Here is a 24,290-nt window from a genome sequence, read left to right as displayed (position 1 = left end):
AGCCTTATTCAGAGTAAGACAAATTTTCCCCATACCAAAGAAATGTTTAAGCTGGTACTCCTTAGAGTGAGGGAATTTTTGTTGACTTTCCACAGGAACTGGGCACTTCACTAGCACATATGTTTTAAAGCCAGACTTTCACTTGGCCACAGTGCATAACAAGTCAGGTAATAGTACAAGGTGTCCAAGGTGCTTGGGACCATTTTGCCTACTCTGAGCTATCAGTTTCTTTTCATTTCAAAAATAAAAATTGCTTTTGAAATGTTTGTGAAACTATTTTTTTATCTAATACCATATGAAGATGGTATAAAGATGTGTGATGATACATTTCAGAGGAATTCAATGCTCCTGAGCTTTTTGCAACAGTGGGTCACAGAAATGTGACCCTTGAAAGAGAAAATTTAAAAAGAGATAAAAGGATTCAGTTCGAAGCATCTGTCTTAGCAGTTGCTGCACTGATGCCAGAATGGCCTCTGAACGAAGTCCCCCAGCTAGCCTGCATTCTTGAAACCTGCTGCACGTCCCATATGTGTTCATTCACAGAGGATATGAGCATCAGAGCGCAAGGCTATTGACCTCAAGCTACATAAGTCCGCTCAGCTCTTTGGCCTAATCCCTTAGAGACCAAAAAGCGGTCCTTTGACTTTCATTACACGTGGATTCAGCACGCTGTGTTCCATATTGATGGGGTACACCTAGCCAGGAACAGGACGAAACAAAGAGTGGTGTAATCAAAGAAAACAAATCAAGAACACTGCCCAGTGTACGTTTTTCTATACAACAATAGACACTTCTACCAGAACTGTCTCAAGGCAGTAATTATGGCTGGAAAGCCTTTGACAATGTCCTATCTAATTTAATAATTAATTATAAAGTGGAATCATACTTGGATGTTCCAAGGGAACACAATCAACTGCAATCTCCAAACAGCCAGGTATAGTCTGTATTTTGCTAATCTTCTCTGCTCTGCAATGACAGAAATGAAAACATTTTAGAAAATTAGAACAAGGGAGATGAGAACCATCATAGGAATTATTCTAAAATGACAAACAGACCTTAATTTAAGATATAAATATATATTAAACAGATTTAACATACACCTATTGGCTATTAAACTCAAATGAAATGCAACAGCAGGAAAGATTTTTTTGTTTTGTTTTTTTCTCCTCTTTGTTTTTTTCTTGGCCTCGTTCCTGCCTTCTCTTTGCAAGCAATATGCTGGTGTATTTTGTAGAAGAGGAAGAAACTGATCAACCAAACCTTACGAGAATTAACTTACCCACTTTTTCTTTCTAAAATCTGAATCGAATGTTTTCTAAAAGGCATTCAGTGACCACTGAGCCAAAAGGAGTTCATGGCATCATGACTTCTGCAAGTGCCACACTGAAAAGCGACCAAGACATACTCCTCGTGCCCAAGCAATTTGAGAAGTACCAAAACTGTGACGCTAAACTCCTTTTATCTAGAAGATGCTTTTTACAGACAAACCCAGCAGTGGCAACTCTCATAAGAGTAGTGAGAATTTCAGTAAAGTTTCTGGACCAGTAACAATAAGATGGCAGAAGAGGTTAAGGGCCCAATCCAATCCCTGCAGTTGAGATTCAATCTTTCTATGATCTGATTTTATACAAATGGAACAGGGGAAGTTAATGAGATTAATTAATTTCTAGGCACATTTAGAGTAGAAGTGTCAGGAAGAAATTCATGGTTCAATTCTCCTGTCATTTATCCAGTATAAACAAAGACTCTGCTCTAGAATTAACCTGATTTACACGTGTGTGGAAGAGTATCCAGCCAAACTTCTATTCACTAATTTATACACCGTCAAACATTTGGAAAAGCTTTTTCCTTCCAATGTCCACTCTGCAGTTTGTCATGGAGATGCAAACAAACAAAAGCAAGGAAACTAGTAAAGAATACTTTTTCATTTTTCTTTTTTTTTTTTTTTCTTTCTTTTTTTTTTTTTCCCCCCTGAGGTAATGTTCTCTTGTTGGTTACTTCACCTGCATCTCCCCGGATGGAAGCTAATTTAAGGAATCGCTATCTTCAGGTTATAATATCATTTATTAGTGTGCCAAATGACGTTTCGGTTTTCCTGGAAAGTCCAACCTAAAGCACTCTTTGGCAGGTAATAGGCTAATGTGAAAAACACTAATTTAATATGGCCACTTCAGCACACTGTGTTAAATGAAGAAAAAAAGCTGCGAAAATTATTCTGCATAGCTTTATAAAGCTTTTATTCGTTCTCAAACCAAATTAAAAACTGTTCCTTACCTTCTGTATTCTGCTATTAGTTTAATCAAATCTTCCATGGAAATCTTATTACTTTCTTGCCTGAATAAAGGTGAGAATCGGGAGTCTCTGTCAACATTTCCTTGATTATCTTTAAACACTGGTCTATAAAGAAAGAAAAATGGCATGTTTATAAACACTCACCCATAAATACACTTGAACATTTGAAATTGTCATGTAACCTTTTAACAAGGTTACAATATGAATTCTTACACAAATTCTAGGGCTCCCTGCAGAGCTTCACACAAGAAAGCTCTTCCCAGCGGTACTTCTGCAGGAGCAAAAGCAATTTCAGTTTACTTCCATGTGCAGTCCCAGTCCTGCAAAGACTTAAGACCTTGTTTAATCTCACACAATGCAGACAGTCCCTACTGACCTCAGGTGCAGTGTGACTGCTCACACTTCGGAGTTGCTGGGGTTTAATGCTAGAACGGATCACCATCTAGTTCAGCATCTACCATTTCCCCCCCTCTTCTGTAGCTAAGTCTCACTTGAGAAAGCTGGCAATGTCCAGCACCTTGCTGGAGCCAGCCCTCCGCTCCCTCCCGCCCCTCCACCACCCTGGCTGCAAGGCTGCCTCTCCTTATTTCAAGGAAGCATTTTGAAGAATTCATTATAGCAGTGGGTAGTTTCGTCCAAGAAGTTACTATCCAATGAAAATCATAGCAAGATGAGAAATCCCAACCACTACATCTCGCCATGTAAAGAAATGTAGGCTTTTGCAGAACCAGGTTAGAAACCTCTACTGAATCTTCCTATGCATCAAATCTGTTCTGTGTCCCCCCGGAGCATGACACCAACTCACTGGGGCTCAGCTTTCCTTCACAGAACAAGTTTGTGGAGCATTGACTAAATTTTTGGTGAACTAGCTACAAAGTGCCAAATGAAATGGAAAAAAAAAAGATATCATCTATAACTGGGAACAGTAAGTATCAGCTGTTGTGCACACAGGAAAACATTCCCAGATATTTCCATTCCTGCTCATTGACACTTGCAGGACTTAATTAAGACATCCCAGTGCCCTTTGTATATCCCCAAGGGTCACACATGCTGGCTGGACTGGATAATGTAACAGCTATCCAAATTAATGAACCCTGGATTCAACTGTAGATGCAAAAACATTTCTTAACAAAAGTAAAATGTTCTTGACACTAAGTGCTGTTCTGTGAATCATTTGGCCAATCTTGCTTCCTTTATTTACTTCTCTGTTCCACTGCCAGCGAGAAGAAGAATTGATGCCAGCACAAATTGTTGCCAGATGCAAAATAATGGAGTAAACCTTTGGAAGAGGATCCCAAGGATAAGTATAAATGCACCCTGTCTTAACTTAATTAACTGAGAAGCACCACTATTTCATTTCTTTGTAACTGTAGAGAATAATCAACTGTCTTCTATCAGATTTTTGCCTCCAGCAGTTAGAGGGAATAAGGTCCACATCAACACGCCATGTCAAAAATCTTGTTATCGGGGGGGAAACCAGACCTAATTTCTGGAAGGCACCACTTACTTTACAAATCCTATTAAACTGCTGTCATACAAAAAAAAAAAGAAAGAAAAAAGATAAGATTTAATAATTGCTACAGTATTTGTGACACTACTGTGTCTTTCTTGGACTCAGCCCTGCTTGCTTTTCCAGGCTAACAGAGAGGACTAAAACATTCAGTGAGTGATTTCCACCGTGCCACTGGGCTCTGCAATGTGATGCTGAGCAAACCCAGGCTCTGCTGCAGCTTATTAACTAATTCCAGTGCAGGCTGTGACACCGAGCAAACCGCTGCGCAGCACAGCAGGGTGCAGGGGCACTTACCAAGGCAGGGTCGGGGATGTTCATAGCGTAAAAGGAAAAGAACCAGGTCTGTGCTGCAAGTAGCTCACTCTGGGTCAGTGGTGCTGAGCACCGAGCACTGCCTCCCAGGAGGCTCAGGGACACGGCATTGTCACCTCCTCCCCTCCGGCCACTTTGGTTTGGAGTCAGACGGGCTTTACAGAGTCCGCCTGCCTACAACCGCTCCTCCCCAGCATCAGTGCTCCCTGGCTATCACATGGCCTACACCTCTAGAACTGCTCCTCGTCAGTTCAGCAGCATATCCCAGCCTAAATTATACACCCAGGATCAAAATTAAAGGCATGAAACCAGGTATCCACAATACAAAACAGGTAAGCATTTTTATCCCTCCAATTTACAATACCCCATTATTGTAAGGCTCTTGCCACTCCAAGAGCAAATTAGATGTCCATTGAAAACAAGATAACCCTTCTTAAAACCAGGTATGTTTTATGCACTCAGGGAAGATTTAGATGGCGTCTTGCTGGTCAAACCGTACTGATGTCTCCGTTCCCCTGGCTCACTAAAGCTGAAGAATTGCCAGCGCAGCAAGCATTACGTCTGCAGTTAAGTAACCATAATCCCATGTTTTGCTGGATCCTTTCAGGCTGCTGGGCGCAGGTGGAACGAGAGTGATCCTCATCACAGTGAACACACTGAAGGCATTTGAGAATGACAACTGTCATATCAAATGAAAGGAAATGTCATAAAAGACTTCTGCAATCCAGGAGTCCAATATTTGTCTAATATATTAACGATTCCTTACTGCTGGTCACTTATTTACCAGGGAGATTCTAATAAGAAAAATTTCACAGAACTAAAAACCTGATTCTAAAGGTGTTAATTTAGGGGAAAACAAATTAACAGAATTCACTACAGAAACTGAAATATCATCTCCGTCTTTGAAGTGTTTCTATGATTCTACTGTTCTGACATTGTTAGCTGATGTCCACGATCATAAAAATTCTTTAAGCATAGAAAACCTACACAATGTTCCTAATTTAACATTGAAAAAGCTACTTTTCAAGTACTGACTTACAATTTGTGGAAAAACTGCTCACCCCCAGGGTTAGAGTTTCAGTGTGAGATCTGCAGCTACTGTAAATCAGTGCAGCCTCACTACCTTCAGCTACATCAAGCTACACCAGTTGAGAACCAAACCAGCAGCTGCACAAGCTGTTGAAGGATTCAAGTATTAGGCTCTAAAATGTTAACTTTATGAGGGTGGAGAAGGTTTGAAGGAATAGCAGAGTGTAAAAACTAATCTCTGTGAGTGAATTTTCCCCACATCTACAATATGTAGGCACATATTTGCAAACTCTGGCAGTTCTGGCAGGAATATGAGAATGGAGGATGAATTTGACACACTGTAATTCTAACACATACTGTAATTATACCTGCGAGAGCGTACAGACACTAGATACCACCAACGCCAGCAAGAAATCAGGGAGGAACCCTGAGTCATGCTCTTGAATGATGCTAACAAACTGGATGCCACAGAAGCTAATTAAGAGTTTCAGTCATACGCACAACACTCGGCTGTCAAGATTTTGGCTCGCTGAACGTATATGCAAAAATCGCACTGTGGCCATCTGTAACTGCTTTAAGGGGGGAAAGTTTCCACACAAACACAGGAGTGTGGTTAATGCCAGAATGAACTAACTGGAAAACACATTTCCAAACCCAGGGTTTTGCTATTTATCACAGCCAAACCATTTTTTCCCCTGTAGTGCGATAGCCTCCTGTGGAAACTTCTATTTTCAAGCTGTAAAAATAGAAATAGATTTTATAGGGCCAAATCATACTTTGCTTTTACCAAATAGAGTTCCGAGCAATGTTAATACATAAACAGATGTAAATGAGTGCAGAATTTGACCCAATGAACCAAATAAATTCTTTGTGCAGCATCACTGATACCAACAAGTTCATACATGTGGCGTATTTGATCAGTGATTTTTAAACTATGTTATCTCATAACGTGATTTATAATGAAGAAGTTTAAGAGATGATAAACACACCCAAGTATATTTTCTGTAATTAATTCTACCGATGGGAGGAAAGCTTTTTAATGGTATGGGCAGTGAAGCACTGAATTAGGATGCCATCCAAATATACTGCCTGCCGGAACTGAGGGATGTCCACAAACCCCAGCTATGTCCTCTGCCCATGTGCAGGCCATCTGTGTAACGCACACACAGTAAGTCTGCAAAATGTTGAACTCGCTGTGCATTTGCTAACACCACAAGCATATATTCCCATTTATATTTGGGAAATCACAGCCAGAAATATTGGCTGGACAAACATATTTAGGCATAATTTCCCCTGTCCTAGGGAAAGCAAAACCACAACATGATGCAGAGGTATTTTTTGATCTTATTTTCTGAGACTGTGGACTGCACATTGAAAAAGGAGCCTATCATTTTGGAGAGAATACCCAGTGAAACAAGTCATTGCCATCTCTGAATCTGAAAAAGTATAGGATTAGAGGCCAAGGGTTTCCTTTGACAAAAAGTCTCAAGCAAACAGCCTGAGGAAGGCTCAAACTCCCAGGTATTCCCATACCTGCTGCACTGAGCACCACACACCCATGCTCCTCTCAAACGGAGCTCTATTGCTCTCACTCTGCCTTATGTTCTTTGCCCCGTTCCAGCCTGTACCAATTAACCAATCTGCATGGAATTCCCAAAAAATCAACCTCTGTTCATTTACCCAATACATACAGCAACTGCCGTGCTCCACTTAAATGAGCAGTAGTTAAGCAGAGCAATGCATCTATAGAAAATGCTCACATGGCTGTGGTGACTGGAAGCTCACATGGAAAATAGCTCACATGGCTGTGGTGACTGGAAGCTGCTCTATCATATACCATGTTACTAGAACTCAAAAAACTTACACGCAGGTTTAAATCTGGTGGAGAGCTATTTATTAGCCAAGCTCTAGCTAATCAAGATTTTATTCGTTACTCCAAATCAAAGTGGCCCATTACTACAAAATAAACATATGTAGTTATAATCCTATGCCTGAGATTGCCAAGGAGTTGCCAACTGGTATTTTAATGACAAAATATCTCAAATAACACAGAACTGAGAGAAGAATCTTCTGAAGAGCACCATGTTCTCAGTGCACCCTAGCTTGACAGGCACTTAAGGTGCTATCACCCTTACAGGGATAGAAGTAAAAACTTCATTCGTGTCTGTTAGCCTTCCCTTAGGCAGAGCAAGTGCAGACCCACAGCTACAATTCCGGGCCGAGACCCAGTACAACGTAACGCTCTTCAGCAGCACAGGCATGACGCATACACAGCCCAGCACCTGCGTACAGTATAGTACAGCACAGCCCAAACCCTGCTTCTGCCTACTCCCTCTCACCGAGAGGTAATAGGGGTTGCCACTTGGAGAATCCTTCAAAATAAGAAGAAAACCTTTCTGGTTCATGGTTGGATTTTTGGTTGTTTTTGTTTGTTTGTTTGTTTTTCCAAGAAACACTCTAAGATAAGATTTGCTGAAGAAGTGGAAGAATTTTTTAGCCTTATCCACATGCAAGAGTGACTAGGCAGACCCTGAACTAGTGAAAATCACCACGCCACCTAAAGATAGCTACAGCAATGAGCAAATTGCAAGACATATCGCTGATGGTACCACGACAGACCACAGGCAGGCAGGACAGAGTTAACAAAACCTCAAGTCAGTCTGATGCCAAGCCGGCACCTCTTGCCATTGCACGGTCCATTACATGCTAAAAGTAGCTCTGTCAACCCAAGAGACACCCATCAATATAGTTTTGATGAATGGTCCTTTGGCTACACAGAAGAAATAAATATTAATGAGTATCCTTGAGCTTGCGATGACAGATCAGAACACATTATCTGCCTTTTCCTTGAGCATGCACATACTTGTCCCGTTCCTACTGGATATTGAAAAAAAGGTATGTCAATAAAAAATAAATGAACTCTTCAAATGGCTGTACCTTGCTGTGTGTTTTCTCCTTTGCCGGCTAAGCACTGTATTCTAAAATCATAACCTTTCCCCTACATGCCGCAGGGGAAACTGTGCGCTTCTCGTGCTCTGTACCTCCACAGCAGAAGGACACAGCCACACAGCTGTCCCTCACGGTCACGGGCAATGCCACAATGGGACTTTTTCACCTAGCACCCGCTCCCGCCTTCCTCCCTCCAGCTTCAGGCAGCTCTCCACCCGGCCTGCCACGGTCAGAACAGAAGCCACAGAGGAGAAGTAATACTTTCACTTGGCATTCGACAGCTTTCCTTTTTATATGGAATATCCAATTTTATTTTCCCTGCTCTATGCATGGCAGAAAGAAGGGAGAGCTGTCACAGGGGCACACAGGAGGAGGGCCTCAGCCAGGGAGCTCTCTCATCCCAAGGCAGCAGTAAGATGAGGAGGAGAGAGAGGAAGAACAAAAGTCCATTACTGCCACTGCACTGACCTGCAATAAAACCCAGCTGACCTGCCGAACAAGAAAATAACAGCTCTCTGTCACCTACTAACCACTACAAATGCAAAAGTACCTGAAGCATAATCCCTCAATATCAACCCCAAGGCACTGTTTTAGGGTCACCATAACCTCCAAATCCTTAGTTAGGTTTTTCCTAAAACCTGACAGGCATAACAAGACCGGAGCTTCAAACTCCTGCACCTGTATTTTAGGTGGCCATTGCGACTCTGTTTCAGACCATAATTATCTTTGTAGGAAATTCTTCCAAGAACTGTGACTTTGAAGTCTCTTTGGTAATTTTTAGCACCAAACCACCGGTGAAGCTCATGATCAATTGATATTCTGTCAGCCACCTTTACTAGTCCCTGGCAACCTCACTACATACCTGAAGAAAAGATTCCACCACAGGAACATTTAATGAAAAAGTAACCAACGTTCAGCTGTGTGAAAATAGGGCAATGAAATAATAAAGCTGCAGGAACTTCTGGGGTCCTGGACCACGCAGAAAGCTTTGCTTAGCTTCAGGCAGAAAAAGTGGAAAAGCATAAAAGGATACAAGTCCAAGAGCACAATAAGCTACAAGATGCTTATAAAACTATAGAAAGAATTAATACGTACCTCACTGACCAAGCAAATGGCATACGGTATTTCCCCAGCTTGCTGCAGAACTGTTTATTGGATTTTAACACTTTCTGTGCGCACTACAAAAAAAAGAAAATAGGAATTATTTCATCAGTATGACTATATCTGAAATGCAGAACAGACTGCATCCAAGCGCTCCTCTTCTGAGGAGGCTATAATGCCCCTAAAATACTTTATATATATATATATATATATATATATATATATATATATATATATACTGATACTGCCCATAACAGAAGGTTCTGGGTGGACAGCAAAGACATCACAGACGAACATGATTCTGCTGGCAAATTAAACCTCTTCACCATCCCTTTAGTCAGAACTGTCTTAGTTACAGTTATTATTCCAGTTTTCTGTAATATATCCAGTGCAGATGCACCGCCCGCTCACAGCGAGAAACAGGTGCCCACCCCAATTTTTCTGGTATACGAAGTGCTCTAACTCATAATTTCTAAAAGATTGCTGAAAGAGAATGTCACTCTGCTAAGACATGACTAGCATAGGAATGCACCACAAATGGATTCGTATGTGGCAGACAAATGGTACTTCATGCATTCAGTCAATCAAACTTGGACATTTGCTTTCTTAGGTGTGGACCTCCTGCGAGCTTGTCTTGTTCCGCAACCACACACCGGTGAGACTTGTGAGCACATTTTGCAATGTCTTCAGCTTCCAACAGGTAAAAGCTGATAAAGAACAAACTGATGTTCCCGTTACGTTACCTTAAAAGAATCAGGATTCTTAATGTAAGGTTCAGCACTGCTGGCAATGTTTCCCGTAAGCACCTTTTCTATTTTTGCCACTAATACGATCTCAGAATGAGGATTACTTATAGAGAAAAGAGCCTGTGGATAAAAGAGAGAACAGTTAAAAAGTATATAGCAATACTCGAGAAATGAAATACTGCCAGTGCTCTCTGTTGATGGAAACAGTAACAAACCAAATTCAGAAAGGATTATTGAGGATTATCATCTCTATATATTCAATACAGCCAGATGGAAAATAAAATCTTTGTGGTGGTGCTGAAGTAAGGTTGTGCACATGCAGCACCTTGCAAACAGAGTGACTCAAGTGGAGAAGAAGTCTAACCACATTGGCATCACCTAACCTAACTGTTCCCCTTGGATGGTACTTAAATGCTGGCCTAAATCACTCACACCTCAGAGGAATGATAGGGAGAAGAAAAGGTAATGTACGAGGTTTTGGGGTAAGGCTTACAGCAACAGCGAGAATGTGGAAGTACTTTGAGATTAATGCAGCATCTAGGTGTTGCTTTAAGTTGCGGTTTTGTTTGGCTGGTTTGGAGAGGTCAGCAAATGAATCCAGAGAGCACAGCAAACATGGGCCATTTCTCTAAATAACAAAGACCAACTTTTTTCAAAGTTTTGATTGTAAATGGTTTTAAAGTCTATACAGGGAGCTCAAAAATCAAGCATCTGTATACAAGTACCACTGCTATACAAAAAGAGTATTCTTGAAAACAAGAACCATTGGTAGTACAAATAAATTCTCTGATGAAAATGAATATTACTGCTGAACAAAAGTAACTCACACAAGTCACCAAATCATGCAAGTCACACTTGGAATACCTGTTTTGGGTATTTCAGCCATTCTTCTGGGAACCCCTTGACCTGTGGTTCTTCCATTTCATTTGAGTCCATATTTTCAACAGTGCCATTTTCTAATGAAAAGGAGGAACCTGAAATCATCTGTCTAACGAGCGTGTGGTTCAAATCCACGTGAAAATCAGCAGAGATCTTCCTGCCATCCCTGACATCATACAGCGCCACGCTCACAAAGAAAGGCTCTACCTGGAGAAAACACCAGAAACATAACATAGCAGGAACTGAGAGCAAGGGGGGAAACTGTCTTTTAATAGGTTCCTGCAGCTAGTAAAAAAGAAAGCAAACAAATATTATTTACAAATTATGAGATCCATTAAAAACACATGCTCACACACCCTCCTGCCAAAGTTAGTTTCCAACCATGTGATTTTAGGGGCTTTTAAAGGTAGTTTGTTAACAATGCGCCAGAACAGTAATTGACAGCTAACTTAAAAACTTGCAGAATAAAAAACAAATGTATTTGTCACAGACAATTATTAGAGTGACTGAATAGAGCCTCAGAGAATCACATTATAGGATTTTTAAAATGTAGATTCAGAGTCATTATAAAAGAAAGAAGAGTGAGGGTGGGCTTTCCAGGGATCGTCAGAAATGCAGTACAAAGATGACAAATGTAAGTAGATGTAAAACGTTTACTGGTACAAACACAAATGCATGGGTGTATTATTCTGTGGGAAACACATGTTCCATTTTGCTATGAAACCAAGAGCATTCAAACCGCTCTGACAGTACCCACTTATTCTACTGCATAGTACCGGGGAATTAAGTCCTATGACTGTAAGTAAACTCCATAGAGCCTCCAGAGTTCTGACGAAATAAATCACTCTCAGAATAACCCCTTCTGAGCTGTCCGGAAATCAGAATCTTAAAACTTTGGAAATAAGCAACAACACATGGCAGGTACAATATTCTATGCTTTTTCAGCCTCTGTAGTGAATTATTGCATGCCCTTGGTACAGCTATCATGACTTCATTTAAACAGTTATTCCAGTCTGCCAAAAAAAAGTATTGATTATATCATGCTGAATATGCACTCACTGTAGAGGTCATCCTCAAATGGAAAAAAAAAAAAAAAAAAAAAAAATCAATGCCTCAATATGTAATGAATGGAAGTTGCGTTGCCATCACACACATTTCTCAAACCTTTCCTGCTTCAGAGGAAAACTAACTAAAAGCTATGAACTGACAGCTACATCTCACTTTTCCCTGCCCTTTTTTCTTCAAGTAAAAATAAGCAAAATTTTCTGTTTTGTCCTGTTTTTAGCTGAGCTTTTCCACTAGATGAAGCATCCAGTCCTTTCTACTTTGCCTTCTCTTCTGTAATTTAATCTGCTTGGTTCTTGCCCTCTCTCTGAAAAAAGTTCACCAGCAACTGATATTCAGTTATCTCCCTACATAGGTCTTGGCAGTTTAAACTTGTTCTTATAGCAATTGTTAAGAATCCTCAAGGATTTTAACATGTTTAATTCCTCAATGAACTGTAGCTAAAAGTCTGCAGTCTAAATCAGCTTCAAAATGTTTATTGAGAAGTTCACCAGTTTCATTACTCAATCCAAAGGGATGGGCAGAGGAGGAGGAGGAGGAGGAGGAGGAGGAGGAGGAACGAATGCACAGTATGCTTGCGTGACACAGCTTTCCTTTTACCTTCTCTTTCCAAAATAAATGCACCGAAAGAGAGGGGAAAGAAAAAAGAAGAGAAAACTCATAGGGAAATAAGTAAAGCTTACATTGGTTGAAGGATCATTTTCATTTTCAGTAACACAGGCCTGGAGATTCAAACTGAGGGATTTGCAAGTTATCAGGATCCTCTTTGCAGGCTTTTCTTCAAATGGCTTGATCACTGAGTTTGTCCCTGGAAACTCCTTTTTCTGAGGATTCAATGACTGAAATAAGTTGAATGATTCGTTATACATGGGAAAAGCATGGCATTCCAAAACTAAGTAAGCTTTTTAAAGGTCTTGACAATCACTGAAGCACCTGAAAACCTCAAAAAAAAATCACTGCTGATATCTTCACATTACCATAGTAAAAGAGTGTTATTCCTAAACTGTAGATTAGGAAAGAAAGCAAAGAGGTTGCCTGAAGACATATATAATGTCAGAGGCAGAATTAGGGATCCAATAACTTTAGAACAGATTTTTTTCATTTATTGGCTGCTTCTGAAAATTTAGCTTTTAATTTCCTCATATAGATTACACAACCTCATATTTTCAGACTATAACACCACATTTTAGGGTTAGATTGGAGTCCTTTCCCCTCACTTATACACCACAACACACCACTATCTCAATTTGCTTAATATTTTTAATAATAGTGCTACAGTTGACTGACAACAGGTTCAAGTTTGGATATATACCGATCCTGATTTTACTTAAGTCTTCTTTTTAACTAAAAAGCACAAGGAATAACATTCTTTGAATTGTGAACTCTGACACTAAATTATAAACAACCTGAAGATAAAAAGAAAAGCAACCTGCACTACCTACATTTCCAGCTAAACTTTTTTTTCACATTGATAACCTTTTGTACCTCCAACTGTACCTTCCTACTGCTTTTTAAATCCATTAATATTTTTGTAGTCAAATTCAGTGTAATGAATAACAATAAAAACATTCTTGTAACATTCCCAGTCGAGGAGAAGGTTCTCTCCTGCAATATTTTCAGTTTGCTTTAACGATTCAAAACTTAGCCAGACTGGACTAGATGACCTCCAGAGGCCACTTCCATCCTCAACTATTCTGTGATCAGACACGGGTAGAGTCTATACAGAAATCTCTACGGACTAGAGATACCTCCCCTCACCCTTCAAAGCTGAAGTCTCATATATACCCCATTGCTTGCTGAACGTCAGTCCACTCTGGTGGCTTAGCTAACCCAGTTAGCTCAGACCAAATGCATTTTAAAACTTCTAAGAACTTGAAAAAAAAAAAAAAAAAAAAAAAAAAAAAGAAATTCACTTACTGCTATATCAGGATCCAAAGAGAAAAGATTTAGTCGCTCTGTATTTCGAGAGGCTTTCACTGTTTCTTCTGTTTCTGTGATGTACTGTGGTGACAGATAATAAATTAGTTTTCTGCACAAGAACAGAAATCCATAGAGTTGTTAGACTTCTAAATGAATGATCAATGTTTCACTTGTAACAACACTTCTCATTTCTGCAGTAATTATCCCAAAACACCTTCAAGCACTCTTTGAAGGTTATATGCTTGTGAAGCAGGGGTTTTCAGGCCACGATATACTTCTAAGGAACCTCAAAATAGATCAGTTGAGTAATTCAACTTCATATCTGTTACTAAAGAATCCATTGTGTAAGATGTCAGAATGGTGGATCACTGCACTAAGATCGCTTTAGGGATTCCCAAGCAGAGGAAAAATACCTCCAGCCCCACAGAAAACCACTTGTGTCAGGGGGAGGGCAGAAAGGGGAGCAGGAAAGTGCAGCTCAGCCTCACAGGTGGGCAGACAGACAGATTGCAACGTGTCACCCAAAGGTAAGGCTGGGAGTCCTCTCCCCATCCACCCCTCTGCACCACAAGGCAGGATGAGTCCCACCCACTTTATTTCTGATGGACACATGCCTAAGTTAATAATAAGCTCTCTGATAAAAGAAATTCAACAACTTCCTGAAGCCACCTGCAGGCCAGCAGTGGTCTTTGAGATATCTTTAAGATACTTTTGAGATATCCGCATTAACTAAACCATCAGAAAGTATCTATCTGCAGATGAGATGATCAGATACTACTGTTGTCCTTAATACATAAACTCAGTTACATTTTATCCGGTTGGTTGGTTGTTTTATTTTTATTTTGAGTTTGCTGTTCTGTTCTTTATTTTTTTTGAATTCTAGGTGACCACTTCATATATATGAATACAATCTACAGTAAAATGTGGACCAAATTCTGTCCTCGTTTGCAAATACAGCTTTCAGTTCAAATCTGCGGCAGTAAATCCTCAAACAGCATTCGGCTGCGTAGACAGGTAGTATCAATAGCTCACTGACAGAAGATTACAAACATCATACATTCATTTAAGAAAAAACAGTGAAATATTTCCAATCTAGCTTTTCATCAGAAAGCTGCTTAGCACCATCTACAATTATCTCCTCCACGTGAAGCAGTTTATGAGATCCAGAGGACATAAACACCTCCCCTGATATTACATGCATCTTTCAATGAAATTACAGAAGGTGATGAGCAGTTCACAGCTCGCTTCCTTGCAAGTCACACAGGAAATCTTGGCTCTCCAAGGGCCAAACTCTTCTGAAACGCCTTTAAAAAGAGTTAATACTTCACAGAAAACTGCAGGGACCAGACCCTTACTGACTTGACAGCTCTAAATCAAACCACTCAAGGGAGCACCTACTTTCTTCACATCCAGTGGAGTTTTTCTCATTTAAACAAAGCCATCAGCTGTTCAGAAAGAAAATTATTCCTCTCATTTGTCACGGCTCTAACAATCACAATGGGCTGTGCTGTGTTTTCAAACCTTTCACAATATTTATGACACCTATTGGCAGGCATTTTTCACCTAGGTAGCACTTTCCACTAAGCTTGTGAAGACAAATGTAACATCCATTACTTTTGCGAAGTCTGGGTGCAAGGTGTTCTCGGAAGAATCGGTCTCCTCTTGAGAGCAATCGTAATTCACGGAAACTTCTGCAGGGTCTTGAAAAGAAGAAAGTAATATGCAAATGTTTTTATTATACTTGGTATTACCATTGGGTTTAAAAAAAAAAAAGAAAAGAAAAGAAAAGAAAAGCTCTCCCCCTGCTATTTCTTTTTATTCCCTTTAATTCCCTTTAGTATGATCAGGCCCACGAACGGAAGAGATACTAATGTAAACCTGTCAACCTCATTTCCCACTGGTGCTCACTGTAACTTAGTCCATATTTAAGCTTTCAAACAAGAGGCCTGACTCAGTGAAACGTCTGACACGTTCATCCATGACAAATCTTCACACCCACAACAGAGACACCTTCCCTTTGCTCTCTCGGTCCCCTCCGAGGCAACGTGGAGGGTTTATGTCAACCGAAAGACTTTGGACTCCCAGTAAAGGGAGTCTTCAGCGAGGCAGGCAGGACCTTACCCACCCTTTGGGAAGGAGAGGGATGCAGTCTGGACTCCATGAGCTGCAAATCCATGGATCCAGAGAACAGCACTATAGAGCAACCCCTTTGCTTTACTTAGCTCACCAGGGACCGTGCTGCTTTCAGTAGGTAATTCAGCCCAATGTGAAATAAGTCACTACAGCCACTTAGGGCTCTTCTGCCAAGAAAGCATCCTGCCTTTTGACAAGTTAACTCCATAGCACATTCCTGTTGCTTGTTATCAGGTTTTTTACCAGCAGAGACTTCTGTTTTCTGTTAGCCTTATGTCTTTGACCTTTTATGCACATATTTCTTCCTGTTTCATTAATATCCCTTATGGGTGGGATTTTCAAAAGTACTTCTCCAATTCTGAAGTGCAAGCCTCTTGTGCCTCCAAATTATAAAAACATCTTTGGCTATATGAAGAGTATCCTGACCCTCCAGAATCAGAATTTATTATAAACACCAGGCTAAAGCCTTCAATTAGCTCTGAACTTCCCCAAGATTCAGATCCATGTGGATTCAAAGCTTTGATTCAGCTCAGAGAACAAGCAGTTCAAGTCTGTATTAAGGTTTCAAGTGTTTTCAGTCTTAGAATTTCAGCTGGGGTTCATCCAAACTGAACGTGGATTTATTATGTGGAGGAATGAGTTACTGCCACATGAAGAGTGCGGTATAACAGAGCATCCAATTCTTTCTTCCACAGTGAAAGCATATTAATACGCAAACTCACAAAGGCAAGAAATGAAAAGTCAATAAGCTTCCAGGGAAAGAACAACATAACACAGCTGGGATTTTTTTTTAATTATTAGCTCCAGATTTTTAAAGAAAACAAAACGCTGGAAAAAGCCCTGATCTAACCTCTCTCTAGCACAAAACTTTTTAAAACCTTCAGACTCCCGAGACAGTAAACCACAAAGTACTAGCAAGATCATTGACAGAGAGGACTATATTTGCAAAAGAGCCGTATATGCAAAGCAGAGCCACGTTGCTCCTGCTGACTTTGTGGGGAGCAGCTTTACCTCCCTCACAGCCTTTTGAAAATGACCTGTGGGGAGTTAGCTGACATTGTTCAGGGGTTGCCAAAAGACTGGTGCTGCTTCGTCAGAAATCAATAGATGCAGAATCCATTACAGACTCAGGCGGTTAAAATGACTCAATAGTGATATCTCAAGGTTCAATTTTTTGCATTTGATTAAGAAAAAACAATGCGAGAGACTATTCGGTCTTACCAAGTTTCAGATCAGTGAGATCTGCACTTTTCCTCTCCTGAATGGTTCCCTCTGGATTTATTTGCAGGATTTTGTTGAGAGTAAAAATCCAGTCATCCATATCCTGCTCATTTTCAGCTGCCAGCACAAAGTACGTGAGGTCATTCATTTTCAACTCAAAGGCATGTTTCCTAAGCCTGTTATTCTGTTGGAACAAAAGGAAAAGAAAAATAAACACTAGAACTAATTATAAAAAGGTACTGAAAAAGGCATCCATACAATGGACTTGCGTACGGTCACTCCTTAAAAATAACATTCAAGCGAAATTCAGTGGCTTTAAAGAAAATTCCAGTAGTGTGACACTAACGCAAATTATGTCAATTTATTGTTTGGTCTTTGTGCATCTAAGATCTTCTATGGCCAAATATACATCTTCTATTTAACCACAGAAATCTAATACTATGGACAATAACACTTCAAACCACAGTAGGGAATACCTCCCGACTGGAATAATAAAAGATCTCTGATGGCGAAGTACAGCATTGCTACACGAGTCGTAGTTGTCTGGAGAGAACATCTCTAAAGCCCAAGTCTCCTACACCTTATCAGCACACCAGACACTCAAAAAGACACTAAAGTAGTGCTAAGTCATACGAATTATTTGCTCAGTAGGAACTGGAGTGAGTTCACTAAACTCAAACTAGCAAGCAAGCAAAGTCAGCACGTGGTCAAAGACTATTCCGCCCCTGCCTGTGGAGGTCAAAGCTAATTGTGAACAACTTATAAAATCTTCTGTTTTGAGATATTTACAGATGCTGCTAACAAGCTACATAAAGGTAACATTTTCTGAGCATCTAATGAAGTTAGAAACACTGTGGTTAGGATAAGAACATTTCTACATAATTTTGTTCTTTTTATATTTTTCTGAAAGAGCTTCTGGATGATGAGAGTTTAAACTTGGAAGACAGATTAACCAGTAAATCTCTCCAGAACACTGCAATAGGATGAACTCCTCCATGTGAAAAGATTCCAACGCTCGCTTCCCACTGCTGCGTTTCTGTTAGAAGGATTTTAAAAAGGACTACGGATATTTCAACAATTCTTTGCAGGAGGCAAAAGGTGATGTATAGTGCTGTTCAGTCATTGCAATGCTACCCTTTTCAAGTACAGAATAAGAACCAATACCCAGTATATTGGCAACAGATTGAGTTCTGAGATCTGTTCTGTACCACCAGATTTCACCTGCAGTAGATGGTTAAATTTCCGTTGTAAGAATTAACAGGTGCCTAGTTACTGAAACAGCTCAGTAAGATTAAACGAAGTGATGTGGTCTAATATAATGTACTTTGTTCCTCAAATTTATCAAATTAGTGAGGCTTTCACCTCTTAGTCTTTTGGAAGCAGTTGCATCAATTGTGTCCCCTCCTTGTTTAATCTGAAAGAATACTGACACATCCTACCCCATATTACCTCATCAAACTTTTACAACCACTGCCTATGGACATCAGTGCCCCTGTTTTGTTTTCAATATTCCACAAAATTGCCATCACTTTGCTGACACATCTAACCTTGGAGTGATGCTGACAAATGAAAAACAATTCATCCACCCTATAACTGGCCAGTTCACTCAATTTTATTATTCTTCATTAACAGTCTGAAATAACATGATAACGGTATCCTGTAGTTGTACGTACTACAATTACTTCTCGGTACAGTCCTATACCAACAAGTTACTAAGAATAGCTTCTAAGCCAGATAGTGAGATGGTAGTGATATTTTTATTTAAGAAGACCAGAGGCAAAATCTGATACAGATTAGCAGAGGAGGAAGCCGAGAACCCAAGTCACTGAGAATAAAGTTCCGTGAATGGTTTTTTTTTTTTTTTTTTTCCCCAGCAGCAGAGATGACTTAGAAGATTCCTACCCAATCTGTTGTTAATCACTTGCTCCAGTCCTTATATTACATGTCATGACCCAGCTCAGGAATCAGTTAAGACTGAACAACTTCTTCTGGAGCTACTCGGGTCAACAGAATCAGTAAAATCTTGGCTTTTCAAACTGACTTGGGATTGTGTGAGTGTATGTGTCTGCGTGTGTGTTATCTTTTAGTTTTGCTACTGGAAATTCTCTTCGTAGGAAATAGTTTTCCTCTCAAGTACTTTATTGAGGTGAATATTCTTTCAGGGATATAAATTTCAACTCACCCAACATAGGGTAAGAAAAGGGTTGGCTTTCGCAGCAATTGGTTCTCGGGTGTCCAGTATGTTTCTTGATCCTGAAATCACTTTAATCCTCCAATCACTGCATACAGTCAAATTAATGTAAAACAAGGACTAAAATTTCACTGAAACCTGTTTTTACTGATATAACACGAGGGCTTGAACAAGAGCTAGAATTTGAACAAAACTATGCCAAGGATCCTAGGTAGTGGCCATCCAAAGATAGTTTATTTGTATAAGTGGATTATGTATACCAATTTATGCAAAATCTATAAAGAAAAATGCTACGTTTCAATTTACCTTCAAAGTATGTAGAGCATTAAAATGAATGCATTTCTTGTCTATATTATGTACTTCCCCTTACAGACATGGCCAAGATCTTTAAATCAGGTACTGTAACACTATTAGACATTAGATAATAGAGCAATACATCTCGCATGCTGAATCTTAAGAACATTAGGGCAGGAAAACTTCAATATCCACTTTTCCATCTGCACTTCAGACTTCTGGCAAGCAGATGAGATCTACAGCAAAGTCTTTGTTTCAAATTTAAAGCCAACTATTTTCTTCCTGATCAGTTAACAGGGGGAAAAAAAAAGTACCATTTATCAGTTTGCTTCTCTTTAAGTTCTTCCATATGGTATGCGGACCTTGAGGTTGACTTGTAATCTTCAACACTTAATTTCAAGTTTAAAATTTCTTCCAGAAGGAAATAATACAAGATTCAAAAAGAAACTATGGATGAGCTATAAATGAAACACCAGGCTAAGTCTAATGCCTCCAGGGTCATTCTTCCAAAACAGCAGAAATGTTTTGGAAGTATTTTTTATTTTATCTGGAGACAATTTCTCCAGGATGTTTACTACAATTTAGATATCCAACCTCTATCAAACAGAAACTCAAAGTCATTCATAGAGAGTTAAATAATTTATATTGGTATTAAAACTCATTAAGTCAGAAGTTTCACATCACAGTTTTCCTCTAAATCCTCAGTTTTACCCAACCCTTTCTCCAGATTCTAGGGTCTCCATGTTTATGGCAACTCTAAGCCAGGTTTTGTTTTTCAGCCCTACAATTCTAAGTTCATCACAGACTTTGATAGCTGATGATACTTGCCCTATCTCCCCCTTGGCTAAGACTCTCACTTCTTGCTAGTGGAGACAGCCCATAAATTTGTGCATCCCCTTCTAAATGTCAATCAAAGAACCATCACGAAAACTAGTGTCTGGGGGCAGGCGAGAGGAGAACATACAGTTCAAACAGTTTGGGACAATTTGCAGGAACACTGCAGATTTAGAAGGCAGACGTCAAAGTTCAGGAGGAGGATTTCAAAGGTTTCTTGAGCTTTTTCATCAGGTTATTCAAAAAGGCCAGAAATCCTGCAGTCAATACATTTCTGCTATCATGGAGCGTCATCAGAAACAACACAGCAGAACAAGCACCCTCTGAAATAGCATTAAATACGTACCTAAAATGACACTACAGGGACTTCCAGGGCCTAACCAGAGCTCTGGCTGAGACCCATCTTAAAAGAAAGCACACACTGCCAGCAAAAAGGAGCAAGCAGTAATTTCTAAACAGGCTTGCTGTCTAAGAACCTCCGCTGTGGCTTCTGCCACACTTCCAAGCTGCCTGTTAGTGCCTTTCAAGCCAATGGACTGACAGAGCCAAACATCATTGTCCTTCTTCACATCTATCTCCATCCTGTCCTACATCTGTTTGAAAAAAGAAACGCCCTTTGGAACTACACAGGGGAAACAGTCATTCCCTACAGAGCTGGGTACTTTCCTGGGTGCAGGAATGAGGTTCTGCAGGGGGCTGTCAGCAAATATTTGTTCCCAAAGTAAATTACTCACCAATTATTTTTCTTGCTCTAAACGGCCTGTTTAGGGGTGAAGGAGAGACTTCCCTACCAACAAAAGCTTGTGTTTATCAGGGGTCTTCCCTGGCGTTACCTGGAAGGTTTATTTCAAAGCAACCCTCAAATCAGTCTGCACTAGCACTGTTACTGATCCTTACTGCTTAAGTAGTAAAGGATAAAGTACAGCTAAAAAAACCCCCAAACCGGAATGTCTTTACTTAGTCACAAATGGGGCCAGATCAACCACAGTAACATACTATTTAAGATAACATCTTATTTAGAACGGAAAAAAGAGGAGAGAAAAAAAAAAAAAAAAAGAAAAGAGAACTACATTAACAGAATTATAGGAAAGGCAGAGCAAGAGGGGGAAAAAAGCTAAAAACTCAATCTTAGGGGCAACAACAACAAAAAAAAGGCAGTGTCAGGCATTTCTGGCTATTTTTCGACGCCACACTAAACAATAAGGTTCTGTCCTACCTGCTGCCATTAAGACTCTCTATCACCTCCAAAACTGATGATCTTCAAGGAGGCTCAGGATACAGGATTAATTTACCACTTGCCCAACAGCTGACGCTTTGTAACCTGAGTCTCTTTAACCCACAAGCAAGCGTGCTCTTAGTAAGCGTAAGGTAAAAACTGGCAGCTAAGTAAATAATTCCAATGAAAAGAAACATTTTATGATATTTTTTCCCACGTGTGCCATGGGCAAAGAGCATATGCATGATCTGCTACCATAATTCAACTGTGGTTTTTGTAACCTCTCAGTGTGAGTATTTGCACCAATTTAAAGAGCAAAACCAATGGTGTTTTCATTTCATGAAACTGCTACAGACCACTATTACATTAATGTATGTGTTCTTCTACTTGCTTTTTTAAATCTGACACCCAAACAGTACAATGAAATAAACTGAAACTTACCTGCACGACTCCTGTACAAGAATCCAAGAAAATACATCCCTTTGGCTCCTTTGATATTTTTTCATCTTTATAAAAATTCATAATATATGAGTTATCCGACAACTGCGTCAGCTGGAAGTAGCGCTTTTTGAATGACTGGGGAGGCGGCAGAGAAAAGAATGACAATTGTTGTACTGAATATGATTTTCACTGATACTTTATTCACAGGGTTTAAATAATAGACAACTTCTAGCTGCACTTCAATCGTACTATTTTGCAGACAACTACAATATTACTTTACTATCATTTAAAGCAACGTAATCAAACCTGAGATACAAATGACCATGGCAAACAAGTGCGCCTCTGTGGGGGATGTAAATCCAAATAAAATAAAGAAAGAATAATGCTGTCCCCTTACCCGAACAGTAATGCTATTGTTTACAGTGCTGTTGAAATTCCCTTTATAAAGCCATCCAGACTTGTAAACTCCTGCTGCTAATCCTCCTCCTCCTCCTCCTCCACCACCACCTTTTGAAGATGAGTGGGATGTTGTATCCTGTATGAAAGACATAATTAATATTGCATGGACTTGCTTTTTGAATCCCAAGACTAAAGAAAACTGTAATGTGTGAATATCTGCTTGACAACAAATAATCATCCTTTCATTCCTTTTAAAATAAGATGTTATTAATATGCCTGCTGTGCACATGATGACATAAGAGACAAAGCTGTTCCACTAACTTCAGAGTTATTTAAAATATGAAATATTTTATAGGACATAACAGGACTCCATTATAAGTCTTTATTTGATATTAAAGCAATAAATAACTCTTCCCCAGGAAAAAAAAACAAAACAACAAAATCCAGAATACATACTTCATCCTTATCCACATCTTCGTGATCAATTTCAAAGGAATGTGATGGCAGTTTCTCTGGTCTACATTCATTTCTGGGAGGGGAGAAAAAATGTCTTCAGTTTTATTTATTTTTTTTAAATATTCGTGTACCTGCTATTTCGGGGATGCAACCATCCCGAGCCCCCATGACACGTTCAGTACACCTATTTCTGTGATCCTATTACCTCCTTTAAAAACCACTACAGCTTTTTTTCTTAAGCCACATATATGGTTTTTTTTTTCAACATTATGAAGTTGCAACAGTTCTGTACAAATGATGAAATACCACTTCTTGTTCTCTTCTCTGCTAATCCACCACAAAGCCAACAAAACCCAATTTCCAAAGAGATATCCCATTTAAGGCTGTCAAATTATGAGAATGAGCTGTTTCAAAGCTTTTTCTAACCAAAAAGAATATTAGAACATTCAGCTTAAAGCTTCTACATTTCTTCAGTATTTCAAGATATTTTTCCTATTCAATATGACGGGCACAGCCTTAAAGTAATTTTTAAAAATACACCAGTGTCTTTTTGATGCAGTGCCACTTAAGGTCTTCATATTGTGGACTTAAAACCAAAACTGAATGTGAAAAAACAAAGTACTTAAGCACTTGCTTAATTTTAAGCACGTAAGTAATTGTATTTAATCCCAGAGTACTTCACATGTTGCAGAATTAAACCTTAAGTAACAGCCAAACACACATGATAAAAATATAAAGATATTTTCAAGTGGAGAAAAATAGATTTTTCTGGAGCCTGAGAAATACCAACATTGTTTTCGAATTCTTAAGGTTACATATCTCATCTTGGAAATCTTCAGTTATCATATGACCACCTACAAAAGCTGTCATGCTAAAAGCCACCATTTATCAGGAAGACCGACTTTTCCAGAACTTACTTTCACCTACCTAGCCTGAGAATGGGAACAGCGCAACACTACTCTCTACCGTGCAGCGAAGCAAATCCAAACAGAAGTTGAGTAACCACAAACTCCTAAGCTACTTTCCTCTCTCAACTCAGCAATCTTTAGCCCATGCTACCACATAATGTTAAATATAACTAATTAGAAAATGGAAAAGGTCAAAGTTACCACTTTTTTTTTTATTTATTCATACAGTACTTACAGAAGAAGATTAATGAGCAATACCTATCTCCTCCTCACTGTCCCCATTTCAAAGTCAGTGCTCTCGTGACGTGACTAGCCCACCGCAACCCAAGTCAGCATTTCAGCAGCGCCAGGAGAACCAAGCGCACACAGAACGCAGGAGTGTTTTATTCTG

General features: G+C 39.6%; 1 protein-coding gene across 1 annotated transcript in view; it reads right to left on the bottom strand.

The window, feature by feature from the left end:
* DOCK10 (dedicator of cytokinesis 10) overlaps positions 1-24,290 on the bottom strand; it is a gene marked incomplete at its 5' end in the record, with an annotated part of 163,080 nt that overhangs the window by 56,113 nt on the left and 82,677 nt on the right. Inside the window, 12 exons of the mRNA XM_082487337.1 lie at positions 887-966; positions 2,275-2,397; positions 9,191-9,273; positions 9,940-10,062; positions 10,807-11,028; positions 12,570-12,725; positions 13,804-13,887; positions 15,421-15,506; positions 17,161-17,344; positions 22,137-22,271; positions 22,534-22,671; positions 22,992-23,064. Coding sequence (XP_082343463.1) covers positions 887-966; positions 2,275-2,397; positions 9,191-9,273; positions 9,940-10,062; positions 10,807-11,028; positions 12,570-12,725; positions 13,804-13,887; positions 15,421-15,506; positions 17,161-17,344; positions 22,137-22,271; positions 22,534-22,671; positions 22,992-23,064 — 1,487 coding nt within the window. The remainder of the gene's footprint in view (positions 1-886; positions 967-2,274; positions 2,398-9,190; positions 9,274-9,939; positions 10,063-10,806; positions 11,029-12,569; positions 12,726-13,803; positions 13,888-15,420; positions 15,507-17,160; positions 17,345-22,136; positions 22,272-22,533; positions 22,672-22,991; positions 23,065-24,290) is intronic.

Source organism: Vanellus vanellus (genome assembly GCF_965231255.1).
Source record: "Vanellus vanellus genome assembly, chromosome: 8".
Classification (NCBI taxonomy): Eukaryota; Metazoa; Chordata; class Aves; order Charadriiformes; family Charadriidae; genus Vanellus; species Vanellus vanellus.
This window is presented reverse-complemented; position numbering and strand designations above follow the sequence as displayed.